Here is a 15029-nt window from a genome sequence, read left to right as displayed (position 1 = left end):
AGCCCAAGGAGTGCAGCCCCACCTGCCCCCTTCCCTCACAGCCAGCACTCTGGGTGGCCCTAGCCCTCACATGATTCTCTGTAGTGAGCTCCCCATTGCTGGAAGTATTCAAGCAATGCCACCTGTCACGCAAGGGACTTTCAGCTTCAGACTGAAGGCTATGGCTCTACATGACTACCAGGCTCAGCAATTCTACTTTCAAGTCTTATCCCACCAAAATTCTGGACTCCTTGAGATTCTAGACCCTCCCCAAACTCCCTGTTCTGAGGTTTCCTGGTTCTAAGGCTCTATCCCCCAGAATTCTAGTCCCCCCAAGATTCCAGCACATGAGATTCCAGATGTCCCAAGATTCTCTGACTACAGGGTTTTAGACTCCACAGTTCTAGTCCCCATGATTTACAGACCCCTATCCCCCATGAGGATTCTAGGCGCTGATGGTCCAGGTTAATTACACGGGCCTTTTTATTCCATCTGGAAAATACAAATATTCACAAGAGTCTGTACAATCTTAGGGACACCAGTCCTGGCCCTGCCCTCAGCCACATGCTACCCTCATGCCCCTCCCCCCAGCCCCAGCCTGCTGCCTCAGCACCCCAGGCTCCCTGCTCTGGTCCAAGTCTTTTCTCCAAGGCAGGCATGAGTGCTTGATCCAGTCACAGCTGGGAAGAGAAAAGCAGAGGTTGTAAGGAAGAGCCTCCTCGCCCCCCAAAAATGTTGGAGTCTGCCTAGCCTGGGTCATTTGGACAGAGCACCCACCCCCTCTTCCCCCGCACATTGCCCTAGCCCTGAGTAGGGAGGCTCTGGGCAGGGTACAGGGGGACTTACCATCAATTACAAGTGGATGTCAAACACGCCGTCCTCCACTGTCTGAACCTCCTCCTCTCGGATCTCTGCAGGGAGGGGGGTTGCAGGACCAACTCCTGGGCCCCTGTGCCCTGAGCAGTCCTGCCCCCCTCATCGAAGGCACCCTGACCCAATCCAGAAGCAGAACCATCCACCGGAAATCAATTCACTGAATGACTAAACAACCCCAATTTTTGAGGCTCTTTTTCTAAGTTTTCAGTTTGCCACAGCTTTTTCGCAGCCACAGATTTATCGGTGCAGTTTGCTTAAACATCAATTTTGTGTGTGTCTCACATTCTAGACCCCAGCACTTCTGGAAGGCTTGAAGCAAATGGTTTTATCTTTTCTATTTTTGAGAACTTATGCCCTGTGCCTGCCTCTATTTTTGAAGACTTATGCCAATTTGAACAGTTGTAGTCAACTGCCTTACATCCCAGTTTAACATGGTTGTTCAGAGTGTTCTCAGCAAAATAACCATTTGAGGAACTGTCATTCAGAAAACTGACCTATAACCACCAATGACTCTAAGAGAGCTGCTGGGAGATTTGGGGGCAATGGACTTTTCTCAGAATAGCCTCCAAAACAGCCAAAAAGGGAAATACAGGCAAGTGGTTTAAAAAATTCCTTCTCCAAGCCCATTGTCAATCCCCCTAACAAATAAGGGTGTAAATGGAATCTTGAAGTCTCTTTTGCTTTTACTCTGTTTTTATTTATGAGTCTCTGTCCTCATCAGCCTCAAAGTATTGAGGGCTCCTTGGTTACCTCCTGGCACCCTTATCTGTCCAGCCCTCCTCTATCACCTCCCTCCCCCACCCCCCAAATAAAACAATTACAAACGCTGCAATGACTTCCATCCTGGAAAAGTTTCCATACTTTGCCACCATGGACCTGCCTCCCTCTCTCCCTCCCTCCACAGGCCAGTACAGAAAGGGACCCCTCTTACCTGGAGGCCGGGAGCCCCGTCTGCCAGGGCGGGGCAGGGAGAAGCTGAAGGCGCGATGGTGGGTATGTGTGGGTGAGGGAGAGGGCGCAGACCCCTCCAGACTCATACTCTGGGCCCGGCGCCGGCACTCGACTGACAGGCGATCCTTGCACTGCTTGTGGCAGCTCACACCACAGGCTGGGGAGGCAGATGGGCAGCCCAGCCAGATCCACTGGTCAGACCACCCCTCATCCCATTCTGCAGGCCTGCACTTCTCCCCAGGTCCCTTTGCTCCTAAGCAGCTGCCCCACCAAAACAAGAGCTTTCTTTCCAAACGCTTTCTTCTTCCTACTTGCCGGTCTGTGCCCTCTCCAAAACTCCCGATTTCTGGGCAGCTGCCTCACTAAAATAAAAACCCTGGGGTATGTTTTTTGTTTGTTTGTTGGCCATGCGGCAAGGCATGTGAGATCTTACTTCCATGATCAGGGATGGAACCTGCACCCCCTTCAGTGGAAGCAGAGCCTTAACCCCTGGACCACCAGGGAAGTCCCAGTCAAAACCAAGTTAAAGGCTACCCCCTTCACCTCAATCAGCATGCCTCTCTGGCCCTAAGGTACTTTACTCCTTGACAATTGCCCTACCAAAATAAGACTCTCCATCCAGATAGTAATTCTTTCCCCCAAAACAGCCCAGCAGCCCTGCAACTCCATCTCACCTCGGCATTTGAGACCCTGCTTGTAGATGCCCAGGATCTGAAATAGAGGAGGGGGGTGTGGTAGGAGGAGCGGTTTAGAGGGCATGACTCTTCTTCCATTCTATGGACAGGGACTGGAACTGACCCTTTCTGGAGTCTTAGGCCCCTCAGGGTTTGGTTCAGACCAGCAAGAGGAGAGGCAGGTGGAATTAAGGCTAGCCTCGACTGAGAAGGCTCCGGCAGGGGGGCGGGGCCAGGAGGGAGGGCGGGGCGGGAATAGAACCCGGCCGGTGCTGTTGCGGTGTGGCTTGGGCGGGGGCTCACCAGGGCCTTGCAGTGGCGGCAGGCGACCGGGCGCAAGGAGTTGCTCTCGTGGAAGTTGTGTACGAAGCCCATGCGGCCGCCCAGCATAGAGCTGGAGCGCAGAAAGTAGGAGACCATCTCCTCCTTGCTGATGCAGCCGTCCCTGTCCGGGGGAAGTCGGGGGGAGGGCCTCAGCTCCGGGGGGCCTCCCTGGGACCACCCACCACCCGCTTAACCCAGCCTACTGGGAAAAGCCCTACCAAATTAAAGGTCATCACGGGACTCCTGACTTTTGACCTTCCGTGCGGGAAAGAGAAAGAGCACCAGACTTGGAGTCCAGCAGATGTAGCAGCAGCTTCTAACTAGTTGTGTGGTCTTGGGCAAGTCACTTGCCCTGGGTTTCCTCGCTGGGAAAATGGGGATCATAATTCCTGCCTACCCACTTCACAGAGCTGGTGAGTAAACTAAAATTGCTCTGCACTTTCCCGTGGGCTTATCAGCTTCTGTTTCCCAAAGTGAGCTCTATGGAACACCGGTTGGGATTCCTGAGAGTCAGGAGCTCTCTGATGAGTTTGGGGACCAGGTAAGATTGGAAAAAGCTGCACCTGTCTCACTCCTGCAGAATCCTGCCAGACAGGTAATCCGGGGTTTCCCACAGAGCCCTCTTTTCATCTATTCAGGTATTTTAGGGAAAGAGTGAGCACTGTGCTCTGGAGATAGAACTCAGTTCTAATTTGGGCTCTATTTCTCTGTGTGACTTCTTCCCCGTGCCTCGATTTCCTCTTCAATAAATGGGGATGATGATAGTTCCTGCATCTCAGAGGGGTTTGGGTTAAGAGTTGAATGAGATGGCACACGAAGCATTGACAACAGTGTCTGTAAAGGCTAATAGGTGCCGGGCCACTGGGAGCTATTTCCGTCAGAGGTGGCCTTTATCAGAAACTCCTGCCTATTAGTATTTGGGTGGTCCAGGTGGTTCTTCAAATCAATGGCACGTTGGGACAACTGACCATCTCAAAAATATAAACTTAGGCTCCTGTCTCATACTGTGCATGAAAACTAAATTCCCGCTAAACTGAAGACATTAATGTAAAAAAATAAAATTCTCAAAGTATCTGAACAGGTCTAAGAGAAGAATTTTGTCATCTGGAGGGGATAATAGCCCTTCTACACATAACACAAATCCGAGAAGCCATAAAGGAAAAGACTGACATATTGAGCACACATTTTTTAAAAATTTTATATGGAAAAGGACAACATAAATGACAGACTGCGAAAAAATATTTTGCAAACATATTCAACACCAAGGGTTAATATCCATTAACAGAGAAATCAATGAGAAAGACTCACAAACCCAGTGGAATAATGGACAAAGAACATGAACAGGCAATTAACAGAAGAAATAGAAGTGGCCAATAAACATAGGAAGATATCCTACCCCCACTAATATTAAAGAAATGCAAATATAACCAAGACACCATTTGCCAATTAGACTGGCAAAATTATAAAGCTTATTATAGCATCCACTGTTGGCAAGGAAGCTGAGAAATGGGCTCTTGTTCACTGCTGATGGGGGTGCAAGCTGGCACAACCTTGCCTGAGGTCACTTTGGCAGTCTCTCTCCTAATTTAGAATGTGCATATCTTTTGATCCAATTATCCCACTTCTAGGAATTTCTCCTACAGAAATAGTGGCCCGAGTGCATCAGTACAATGTTCACAGCAGCATAGCGGATATTAATAGCGAAAAACTGGGAACAGTCTACATGTCCATCAGCAGGAGAATGGGGAGGCAGATGACGGCCCCGCCACCCAGCGTGATGCTCTGCAGCTGTTCTAAAGAATGAGGTAGTCCTGCCTGAATCGGCCTGGAAAGATGTCCATGATGAGGGTTTAAGTGGAAAACAAAAGTAAAAAAGAAAAAACACAAAGTGTGCGATTCTGTCAAGACAGTGATTTTAAAACAAAAACAAACAAACAAAAAAGCCCTGAGAACCCTACTGCTACAAAAACCTAGATGCTGGTTTAAATATATCAAAAATTGTTTTAAATGCACAGGTGAATTTGCAAGAAATGGAAACTCCCAAGTTCCAGAAACAGAGATCTTCAAATTGAGGCAGTGAGTTGGGACCTGATGGTACAGCTGCCCCAGGAGCCAGGTGCTGGGTTTTGATACCTGCCTGGGACCTGCAGGAGATGGGGAGTTAAGGCTGAGATGCCTGCATGAAGCTAGGGTCTTGAACGTCTCCAAGGGCTGTGCTGTGCTTAATCACTCAGTCGTGTCTGACTCTTTGTGACCCCGTAGACTGTGAGCCCACCAGGTTTCTCTGTCCATGGGGCTTTTCCAGGCAAGAATACTGCAGTAGGTTGCCATGCCCTCCTCCAGGGGATCTTCCCAACCCAGGGATAGAATCCAGGTCTCCTGCATTGCAGGCAAATTCTGAGTCACCTTGCAGGGAAGCAAGGGCTGCACCCACCCTAAAAAGTGTGGCCTGGAAAAAAATCTACCCGACCCAGGGAGGCGATAGGGAATTGTTTTCAACTCAGAGAAAACTGTCTTCAACTATTGTTCTCAACTCTAGGAGAAGAAACAACTTAACTATAATGCATGCTACTGGTAGAACTAGATTTATACCATAATCTGGTTTGCCTGTGAAACAGACACAAACAAACAAATTCTCTTATCAATTTGCACCATCCATGGAAAAGATTGGAAAGATACAGGCATTGCCACACCAGTAATGTTGCTAATGTTGTAGTTACTACTGACAACCTCTTAAGTGGGAAAGGAGGAAGGGAATTTTCGCTTCTTATCTTATACACTTCATTCACTATAAATCTATTTTATTACCTGGATTTTTTTAACAGTGGGTTTTTATAATATGAAAAAAAGCACAGCTTTTTGAAATCTGGATAACATTAAAAAGTCAACTTGGGATGGACTATAAATTTTGATTGGAATTTTGTCTGCTCAGCAAAACAGGGGTGTGAACACGGTTCAGGGGGACATGTATAACCTACTTCAGAGAACCAGCTGTTTGTCCAAATTGTCGGCATATGAATTGGTGATAAGCAAGTGGGTGCCGCGAGTTACAGGCCTTTCTTATCTATTCATTAAGACATGCTACCCAGTTCAGCTTGCCCACACATTTTCTCGGTTGTGAGCCCCACAAATAAAGTGGCATTTATGTAGCAAGAGTCCCCAGGAGGCCACAGTCCTTGCAAGATTCAGGTGGAGATGCCCCCCACCCTCTGGCTCATCGGTCTGAATAAGCGAGGTAACCCTGAGCCTCCGTAGCTGGCAGCCTCCCAGAAAATAAGAGCCCCTCCCCACATGGGTGGCTTCCCCTGCCAAGATCATCTGGTTCAATGGCCTCATCCTTCTCAGGAGGAAGCTAAAACCCAAGGGGAAATGAACCTGCCTTCCCTCTGCCCCTGCCCCCAGGCCTCTCACTGGTTCTGGTCGAGGTCCCCAAAGGCGCTGAGATAAGGGAAATTCCCACGGATGATCTGGAACTCCTCCTGTGAGATGTGGCCGTCCCCATCGACGTCAAAGTTCCGGAACACAGACTGAAGTACACAGAGGGACATGTGGGGGGCGGGGAGGGTAAAGGGGGCCTTGGCCCCATCCTGCCCACACTCCCAGTCCGAGTTAGGAAGCCTCGGCATCTAAGAGGCGGGCAGCTGTCTTTCTCCCCCACCACCTCCCTTCTCCATACCCCGGTCCCAAGGCCACCCATCAACTGCATCCCATGCCTTCTGTCGACCGAGCATTGGCCCTTGAACCCAGCACTGTTGGTGGCTCCCAGGGCAGTGCCCTGGTCAAACCAGCCTTGACTGACCACTACGGACCTGTCCCCCCTGCCCCACAGGCTACAGAGCTTGTGGCCACAGAGTCTCACCTCCACCATCTTCTCAATGTGCTCCACCATGATCGCCTGATCCAGCTTGGGTTTGGCAGCTGAGGTCCACTCCTCCAGCACCGGGGGCCGGGGAGGCGGTGTGCAGGTGGTGGGACTGGTTGGCTGTGGAAATGGTCAAAGCTGAGTGAAGGCCAGAGGTGAGGGAGCCCAGGGCCCAGTGGAGGAGAGCGGGGCCAAGCTCTGGGGACAAGGAAGCCTGCCCAACAAGCAGGATGGGTGAGGTAGCCTCTAAGCCTGGGAGGGCCAAGGTGAGGGAGGAAGAGAATGGGCTAAGCGGGTAGGCAGTGGCTCCTGCCCTCACCGAGGACTTGGAGCGCGGTTCCCGCTGCAGGGACAGCTGATAGAGCTCATCCTCCGTCTGATATTGATCCAAAGACACCTGGGGGGGGAAGAAAAGACTAATTCAAAGACACCTGGGACACACCAGTCTGATCACACCCACTGTCTGTGCTGCCCTCAGGAGCCCAACGCCCAGAACCCAGACCCCCAGGTCTACCTGAGGGTCACAGCCCAGCCCCAAGTCTGGCCCAGAAGCTAGACTGAGGACCAAGGCCAGCCTAGAACACACCCCAGCAACCACACACCAGCCCAGCACACAGCCCAGAACCCAGAGCTTGGCCCCAGGCCTTGAAGACAACTTGCTGCTAAATTCTCAGCCAGGAATTCAGGTCACAACCCAGCAGAGAGCTCTGAAATCCCCGCTCCCAACACAGCACCCAACCCAGCAACCAGATTCCAGCTCAGATTTCAATTCCCCAGTCCAGCCCAGAGCCTAGAAATAGGTTAAGGCTTCATACCAAACCGTCAAACCTAAGCTCCAGCCCAATGATTAGAACCCAGTCCAGATGTGGACTAGAACCCAGCTCCTACTCCAGAGCTCAAGTCTAACACCAAGCTTAGAACTTCAGAGCTCAGGGCCATGTTTAAGAGCCACCCCTGCAGAATTCCCTGGTGGTCCAGTGGTTAAGACTCCACATTTTCTCTGCTGAGAGTGAGGGTTCAATCGCTGGGCAGGGAACTAAGATCCCGCAAGATGTGTGGGGCAGCCGAAAAGTAAAAACAAAATAAAATAAAAGCCACCCCTCTACCCAGAATCCAGAGTTTAACCCCAAACCTTGAACATAACCCACCGCTAGGAACTCAACCCAGGGCTCAGACCCAGCCTCAAGCCCTCATGCCAGCCTCAGGGGTCCACAACCCCATCCAGAGCTTGGAACCCCACTCCAAGGTCACCCCAACCCAGGGGCCCAGGCTGGGTCTCGGCTCCTCGACCAGAAGTGATAACCCAAGGCCAAGCCCGCAGGACCAGGGGCCCGGCCCCTCACCGTCAGCAGGCTCAGCAGGTCAGGGTTGGCTTGCACCGGGGGCCGGACGCTGGTCACCATGGCTAGCTCCTCCAGGATACTGAAGAGCTGCTTCATCTTGGCCCCGTTGAGTCGGGTCCGGGCGGGGTCCAGCCAGTCCGGCAATGCCAGCTGCAGGGCCACCAGGTCCTTGAGGTGAACACCCAGGATGGGGAAGCGGAAACCCACGCAGGCCGCCAGCCGGCGCCGGTAGTTGCTGTAGTTGCCAGTGGCTGTCACCAGTTCTGTCAGACCTTCCCAGAGCTGGAGGGCAAAGGGCAGAGAGTCACATACACACACACACATCACATACACAGAGCATATCACAGGCTCTCCTCTCCCTGCCCAGCCCTGGAAACGTGGGAGAGCCTAAGCAGTCAGAGTCAGGGATGGGTGAAAGGTCAAAAGCCTCCCTCCTGTCCCCCAAGGCTGACTCCCCTAGCCCTTGGCAATCCAAATTCATAGGTCATGAGTCCAAAGGGGTGCCCACTACCAAATAACACACCTCCCCAGCAGTCCTGGGCACAGATTATCAACATTTAATAGAAGAAACTGAGGCTCACAGAGGCAGAGCAGCGCAGGAGAAAGATTTCCAAGAGTGTACTTAGCGGTGTCATCCCTAACAGCCCAAACTGGAAAGACCTCAAATGTTCAACAGTAGAGGAGATACACAAATCGAGTGGACAAAAATATTATACAGCAATGGAAACAAATGAATAATTGCTGTGCAAAGCAGAATGTAAGAATGAAAGAAGCAAGAAATAAAATAACACACACAACATGATTTCATTTATAAGAAGCTCAAAAACAGACAACAAAATACCCACATGGTTTTGAGATGCATATACAGGTGGTAAAGCCATCAAGAAAAGGAAAGTTGGGAATTCCCTGGTGGTCCAGTGGTTATGACTTTGCCCTTCCACTGCAGGGAGCACGAGTTGGGGAACTAAGACCCCACAGGCCGTGCTGTGTCACCAAAATAAATAAATAAGTAAATATTTTTTAAAAGAAAAGGAGGTCATCATCCTTAGGAAGGTCATGACGCTGGTTACCTCTGATGAGGAGGGAGGTTACCTCTAAGGGCTGGGAGTTTCAGGAGCTGGCAATGTTCTACTTCTTGACCTGTCTTCTTTTTTTTTTTTTTCTGACCTGTCTTCTTTCTAGTTTTTTTAAACTGTGAGGGCTTCCCTGATAGCTCAGTTGGTAAAGAATCTGCCTGCAATGCAGGAAACCCCAGTTTGATTCCTGGATCGGGAAGATCCCCTGGAGAAGGGATAGGCTACCCACTTCAGTAGTCTTGGGTTCCCCTTGTGGCTCAACTTTGATCCCCGGGTTGGGAAGATCCCCTGGAGAGGAATCCATACATGTGTTTTATAGACTTGTCTATATGCATGGCACCAGATATGTATTTTTTTAAATGAAATAGGAGCTTCCCAAGTGGTCCAGTGATTAAGACTCCAGGCTTCCACTTCAGGGGGCACAGGATCAATCCTTGGTCAGGGAAGTAAGATCCCACTTGCTGCACAGCATGGCCAATAAAATAAAATAAGCAGGAGAAGAGAAAAGCATGAGCTTTGAAGTTCGGCACACCCGTGAGACCCCTCTCTGCCATCTTTCATTGTGCAGCCTGGGAAAGGGTTGAACCCCCAGCCTCAGTTTGACCTCATTTATCAGATGAAGAGGGAGTGACCAGTCCCCAGCTGGGCTGGTAGTTCTCACGAGGCCATCCCTAGGAAGGCTGTTCCCCTGATCCCCGGGTCTCAGGCACCTTGATGGTCTCCGGGCTCACGTGGCTGTGGGTCTCCTTGAGGCGGGAGATGGAGCTGTGGCTCAGGCCCCCAACCACTGCCATCAGCGTGTTGAAATTCTGCAGCTGCAGGAGTTTCTGAGGGATAAATGGGGAGAGAGGAGGCAGTGAGTCACTGAGAGGGCCCAGAATTTGGCCCAGCTTTTCTGGAGAAGATCTGGCAGTGGGTTAGGGGAAAGGAGGGACTCGGCCCAACAGGGGCGACTGGGGGAGTTGGGGGTGGGGGAGGGGCGGACACCTCTGCCACGTGGACGAAGTGTGTGATGACCACTGCCCGTTGCGGGGCTGTGGGCTTGCTGAGAATCATCAGCTGCACCCACTGCGAGACACTGTTGAAGAGGGAGATGAATCGCTCCAGGACCGGGTTGTCCACTGTGCAGCCATGAGTCACGAAACTGTGATAGTCCTGGAACTGGGGGCGCAGGGGCTTCAGCACCCAAGGCCCCCCCTCACCGATGGCTGCTCCTCCCCCTCCAGCTGCCCTTTGGTAGTTACCCTGTGGCCCCAGATCCCGCCCTGCGACCCCGTCCCTCCTGACACCCCCTCCCCAGCCCACACCCGACTCCTGACTGAAAGCCCCCGCACCAGGATCTTGCAGAAGGAGCGATATTCCAAATAGGTGAGATGTGCCGCCAGCTCCAGGGGCTCCAGGTGGTCAAACAGCAGGGACATCTTGCGCTTCTTCTGTTCCACGGGGTTCCGCTGGGTCACCTGCCGCTTCCACTTGTAGGTGGGGCTGGGGGGTGGGCAGGACAGGGGCAGTGAGTCCTTTGCCGGAGATGCCTCACCCCTCATTGCCCCACACTCAACGCCACTCAAGTTCACGGCGAGACACTGGGCAGGACACCGATGTCCCCCATCTGAGCAAAAAACTCCTGCCATCTCCCCCCATTGCCATGCCCTCCACACAGATTTATGGAAGACCTAACTCTGTGCCAGGCACCAGGTGCTGGGGTTACAGAGATGAGCCAGACACAGTTCCTGCCCGTGAGGAGCTCAGAGTCTACTGGGGGAGACAGACGCAGAAACAAACACAACACAGCGTGGCGTGGGTGCGGAGGCCCAAAGGCTGCAGGAGGAGGCGCCTGGTCGGGGCGGGGGGCTGTGGAAGATGCAGCGGGAATGCCAAGCTGGCCTGAGACTAAGAAAGGCCTTAATCCCCAACCGAGGCATTCTGAAGAAGATAGGAGGAGCCACACGAAGTTTTTCAGCAAGAGTAACACGACCCTCACACCACTGCAATCAACGAACGTTTATTAAGCGCAAATGGTGTGGGATGCTGAGCGCCCCTCCCAGCCCTGCGAGCACCCCCCACCCCACGCACACATTCTCGATGTCGATGAGGCTGCTGTGTCGGCGATTCCCTTCTTGGTCTAGCAGAGCCTTCAGCTCCTTGATCTGCTCAGCAAGCTCAGGATTCAAGTCAAACTCAGCTGGGAATGCTGAGATCCAGTACCTGGTGGAGGTTCAGAGTCACCCAGGGGCAGGCCTTCCCCCACCTCCCCTAGGATGGTCATTCCCCCAAAGAGGGGGAGAGGGCCTCAAACTGTGATCCCCCTCACCCAGCTCTTTCCTTCCCCAACCCCATTGGGCAGATCAGAAAATGGGGACCGGGCAGAGCCAGGAAGGGGCAAGCCTGTGGCAGCACACCCACCATGGACAGAGCCCAGGTTCAAACCCACATGACCAGCTCCCAGAACATGCTATTTCTACTCCTTCAGGCCAATCAGAAGCCTAAGGGAAGGGAGCAGAGGAGGGGCCAGAACCCCAAGAGGAAGACTCACCTGACCAGATGGCATGTTTTCACCTGCAGCGAGCTGGAGTTGTCCTTCCGGGATTGTTGGTAGGTGAAGGAGAGTTAAGGAAAACAAGGATGGAGGCTTATTCTAGAAAAGGAGGCAGGGGATGGGACCTGAGCTCCCCGGGGAGGCAGAGGGCAGGGCCTGGTACTAGAAGAAATCTGGGGGATGGTGTCTGGCGTGGAGCAGGGCCCAAGCTCTGGAAAGGAGCCGAAGGCAGAGGTGAGCTGTGAGCTTTGGGAGGGCACCTGGGTAGAATGGGGGTCAGGCTGGGAGCAGGACCTGGGTTCTGGAAGAGAAGCAAGAGGCGGGACCTGGGCTGGGAGTAGGGACCGGTCCTAGGCTGTAGAAGAGACAGCAAGGCCAAGGTTAGGGAGAGGGGGGGCGAGGTCTTCGTTCTAAGGGGAGGGAAGGGGCGGGGCTTGGGCCCAGCAGAAGCCTGGGCCCATCCTGAATCCTATCAAGTGGGGGCGGCCCACGTCTAGCAGGGAGGCCCATCCTCTGCCCGGACTGGGCAGTGGGGCTCGTTTACGGACTCCGACTGCAGGGCCCTTGGCAAAGTCGGCGAAGGATATATGTGGAGCAGTTTGGCCGCCAGCTGAGAGGAAGGGATGTACCAGGGGTGCATCATAAGGAACATGCGCACCAGCTGCGGGTCCCGCACCTTCCCGGAGTCATCTAACTCCGAGGGGCCAAAGAGAAGCGGGTTGACACTTCGTCCCGCGGTCCCTACAGGTCCCTACCCTGCAGCCTGCTGGATGTGGCTCCCAGCCGCCTCCTGCTTTCCCAGGGTTCCGAAACCAGGAGGCGCATTATAAAGAAAAAGTGGGGTGGAAGGGGGACAAAGGCAGGATCCGAGGAACCGCGGGATAGGAGCAGTCTGGGTCAGGCCTGAGTCCGGAGGGGAACCAGCTGGGGCGGAAGAAGCCTGGGTTCCCCGGGGTTAAGAATCCAGAGGTCATTTCCTGAGTGCTTAGGGAAGGGGCACCCCTTCACCACCCCACCACATCAGCCGGAAACAGCTCCCAGACCGAGATAGCGAGGGGGCCTCCGGATCCCCCGGGGAGACAGATAATTCTCCTGTTAGAGAGTCCGGGTACCCCGCCATCCCTCCCTTCAAAGCCGGCATGCTAGGGAAGGGAAACATTTTCTCTTTCTGCAGCATGTGGACCTCTCCACCCTGCGATGAAGGGGAGATTTTCGCTAAAAAGGCTGCAGGATGCAGGCTGGGTGGGTCCAGGGCCGAGATCTGCCCAGGGAGGCAGGGGTCCCGGCTCGGGCTGGGTGTGTCCTCCCGTGCCACTCACCAAAGGCTTCGATGCAACCACGGAGCAGCTCCTCCACCGTGCAGCCCTTGTCCAGGTCCAGGGTGCCCGCCATGGCCGCCGGCACGGGTGGGCTCGGCCGAGCTGCGCTCCGGGAGCCTCCCACGGGGCTCGGACCGGACCCCTGTCCGGAGAGAGAGAGGCAGAGCCGGAGTCGGCGCCGGCCAGCGGAGCGGCCAGGAGGGCAGAAACGGGGCGGGGCGGGCACGCCCCCTGCTGGGCAGGGGCGGAGTCGTTCCCCCGCGGCCACGCCCCGGGGTTAAACGGTCTGGCCCGGGATGGTGCAACCCACCAGTTGGGAAATGAACTGGCCAAGAAGCTTCCGGCCCACCCTGGGAGCCGCGGGAGGGCCGAGGGACTCCCCAGGGATGGTCGGTGTCCCAGTCGCCCTCTCCGTAGGCCCTCTCTTCTCCTCACGTCCTCTCCCCAGAGGCACCTGCAGCACCCCGCAGCTCAGTTCTGCGCCCCCTCCCGCTTCCCTCCCTCAACAGCCTCCCTTCCCCCGCAGGGTTATTTTGGGAACCCAGAGCCTGAGGGGACCTCAGAGGAATTTCTCCCTGGGATGAGAAAGGGGGAGGAACCCAGGCGTCCTGCCCGCGTCGCCCCCTCCCGGGCTCCCAGGAAGAGGAGGCGGGGCTGCGGCAGCCCCCAGGGGCCTGCCCTCGGGGAGGCGGGCTGGGGTGGAGAGGAACATTCCTGGGAGCGGGGGGTGGGGGTGGGGGAAGAGGGGCGGAGGGGGGGAGCCCCCTGCGGCCCGGAGGCGTCAGCGGGAAGCTTGGGCCTGGGAACTGCGCGCTCCCGAACCACCTCCTCCGTGAAGGCCCCAAGGGTCCCGGCTCAGCCGTTCTGCAGGCCCTCTTCATCCCCAGTCTCTGACGCAGGCCCCTCGTACTGCACAGTCGAAGTGGGGGCACACACAGGCCTTCCACACTCGGGCAGAGTGGGGTGCCCAGAAGGGGGCGCTACCGCCGTGGAGGGTGGAGTGCCCCTGTTGGACTCCACCAGCAACTCTAGTCACTGGAGGGGATTTACGCACCCAGGCAGAGACACACTCACTCCACACCCCAGGCCAGGGACCCACATCGGAGTGCAAGAATGCCTGAGGCTCCCAAACAGCCGGGCCTCAGGCAATTACCTCCCATCCTCTCACTCACCCAATGGCACCCCACAGCCCCGCACACCTGAACGAAGGAACCCGCGGGCACACATACCCAGTCCTCTACCCCAGAAAGCAAAACCGTTGAAGGGGCTGGCTTCCGGCCGTGCTGCTCACTAGACCAGACCAGCCTGGAGTTCCGAGGCCACGGCAGCGCTGATATCCGCACACGTGTGCGCACACGCAAGACAGTGCACCTACACGCATGTACACTCTTCCACACATGCACACGCCCGGTGGGTGCGCACACACGCCCACTCCAACCCCCGCCCCCTTCATCTGCGATCCAGGGCCGGCCCTGCGGCCCCAACGACCTGACAGCCCTCGCCCCGGGACACTGGCAAAGCCTTGCCCACACAAGGTCCCCTGCCCATACAATACTCCCCCGGGCAGGGAGTGGGGAGCGGGGGAGGGGGGCTTCTCTATGGAGTTCTCTAGTAGACTTTTCCTAGGAGCCACCCAGAGGCATCCCGCCCGGCTCGGCCGCTTCCTCCCTATGTGACCTTGAGAGTTACTCGGCCTCTCAGAGCCTCGGTTTTCTCATCTGTCAAATGGGGGGTTCGCCGAGGAAGGTCCCGCTGAGACGTGGCTAGGAAGACCCGGGTGCGCCGCGGACGCCGCCCCCTCCCGCCGTTGTCCAGGGGGCTTTGGATCTCTCGGTAGGTCCCTCCCACCCCCGACCCGGGCTACAAACTCCCCACCGGCCAACCCACCCGCCGCCCCCAGCCCGTCTGCGCCGCCCTGGGGGGCCCCTATGGGCCGGGCCTCCTCTGCCCCGCGCCCCGCCCGCGCTCGCTCACTCACACTTGGGACCCCGCGGCAAGGAGCCCGCACCCGGCCCGGCAGGAGCCACCTCCGTGCGCTCCCGCCCGCCGACCTCTCTGCGGCTGCGGCTCCCGCCCGCTCTCCGCGCAG

The 15029-nt window shown here is 55.3% G+C and overlaps 1 protein-coding gene across 3 annotated transcripts; it reads right to left on the bottom strand.

Annotated features, from left to right (window-relative positions):
- Positions 1-444: 444 nt before the first annotated feature.
- On the bottom strand, positions 445-15029 carry RASGRP2 (RAS guanyl releasing protein 2). Of its 3 annotated transcripts, none has more exons than XM_061164441.1 (17): positions 14919-15029; positions 12941-13082; positions 12209-12311; positions 11619-11681; positions 11159-11290; positions 10420-10570; positions 10073-10246; positions 9796-9912; positions 8010-8291; positions 6986-7063; positions 6664-6786; positions 6216-6331; positions 2784-2925; positions 2481-2517; positions 1787-1963; positions 826-890; positions 445-659 (listed from the first exon to the last, which is right to left on the bottom strand). In XM_061164441.1, the coding sequence occupies exons 2-16, from the start codon at positions 13011-13013 to the stop codon at positions 832-834; spliced, it is 1827 nt and encodes a 608-aa protein (XP_061020424.1). In that variant the 5' UTR covers positions 13014-13082; positions 14919-15029; the 3' UTR covers positions 445-659; positions 826-831. The 3 variants fall into 3 exon arrangements, with proteins under 3 accessions (XP_061020424.1, XP_061020416.1, XP_061020433.1); XM_061164433.1 differs by lacking the exon at positions 14919-15029 and adding an exon at positions 14170-14733; XM_061164450.1 differs by lacking the exon at positions 14919-15029 and having other exon boundaries at positions 12209-12315; positions 12941-13120.

The sequence above is a fragment of the Dama dama genome, chromosome 2, assembly GCF_033118175.1.
Source record: "Dama dama isolate Ldn47 chromosome 2, ASM3311817v1, whole genome shotgun sequence".
Lineage (NCBI taxonomy): Eukaryota > Metazoa > Chordata > Mammalia > Artiodactyla > Cervidae > Dama > Dama dama.
The sequence above is the reverse complement of the archived record's forward strand: the minus strand, read 5'-3'. Positions and strand labels throughout refer to the sequence as shown.

Bases quoted from the DNA above. Each gene is read 5' to 3' on its own strand.
- RASGRP2 (XM_061164441.1), bottom strand. From the start codon at position 13,013: ATGGCGGGCACCCTGGACCTGGACAAGGGCTGCACGGTGGAGGAGCTG. The intron at 11,682-12,208 runs ATATCCTTCGCC...ACTCTCCTTCAC, and splicing joins GCGGCCAAACTGCTCCACAT to CTACCAACAATCCCGGAAGG. The intron at 1,964-2,480 runs GTGAGATGGAGT...CTGCCTCCCCAG, and splicing joins GCAGGGTCTCAAATGCCGAG to CCTGTGGTGTGAGCTGCCAC.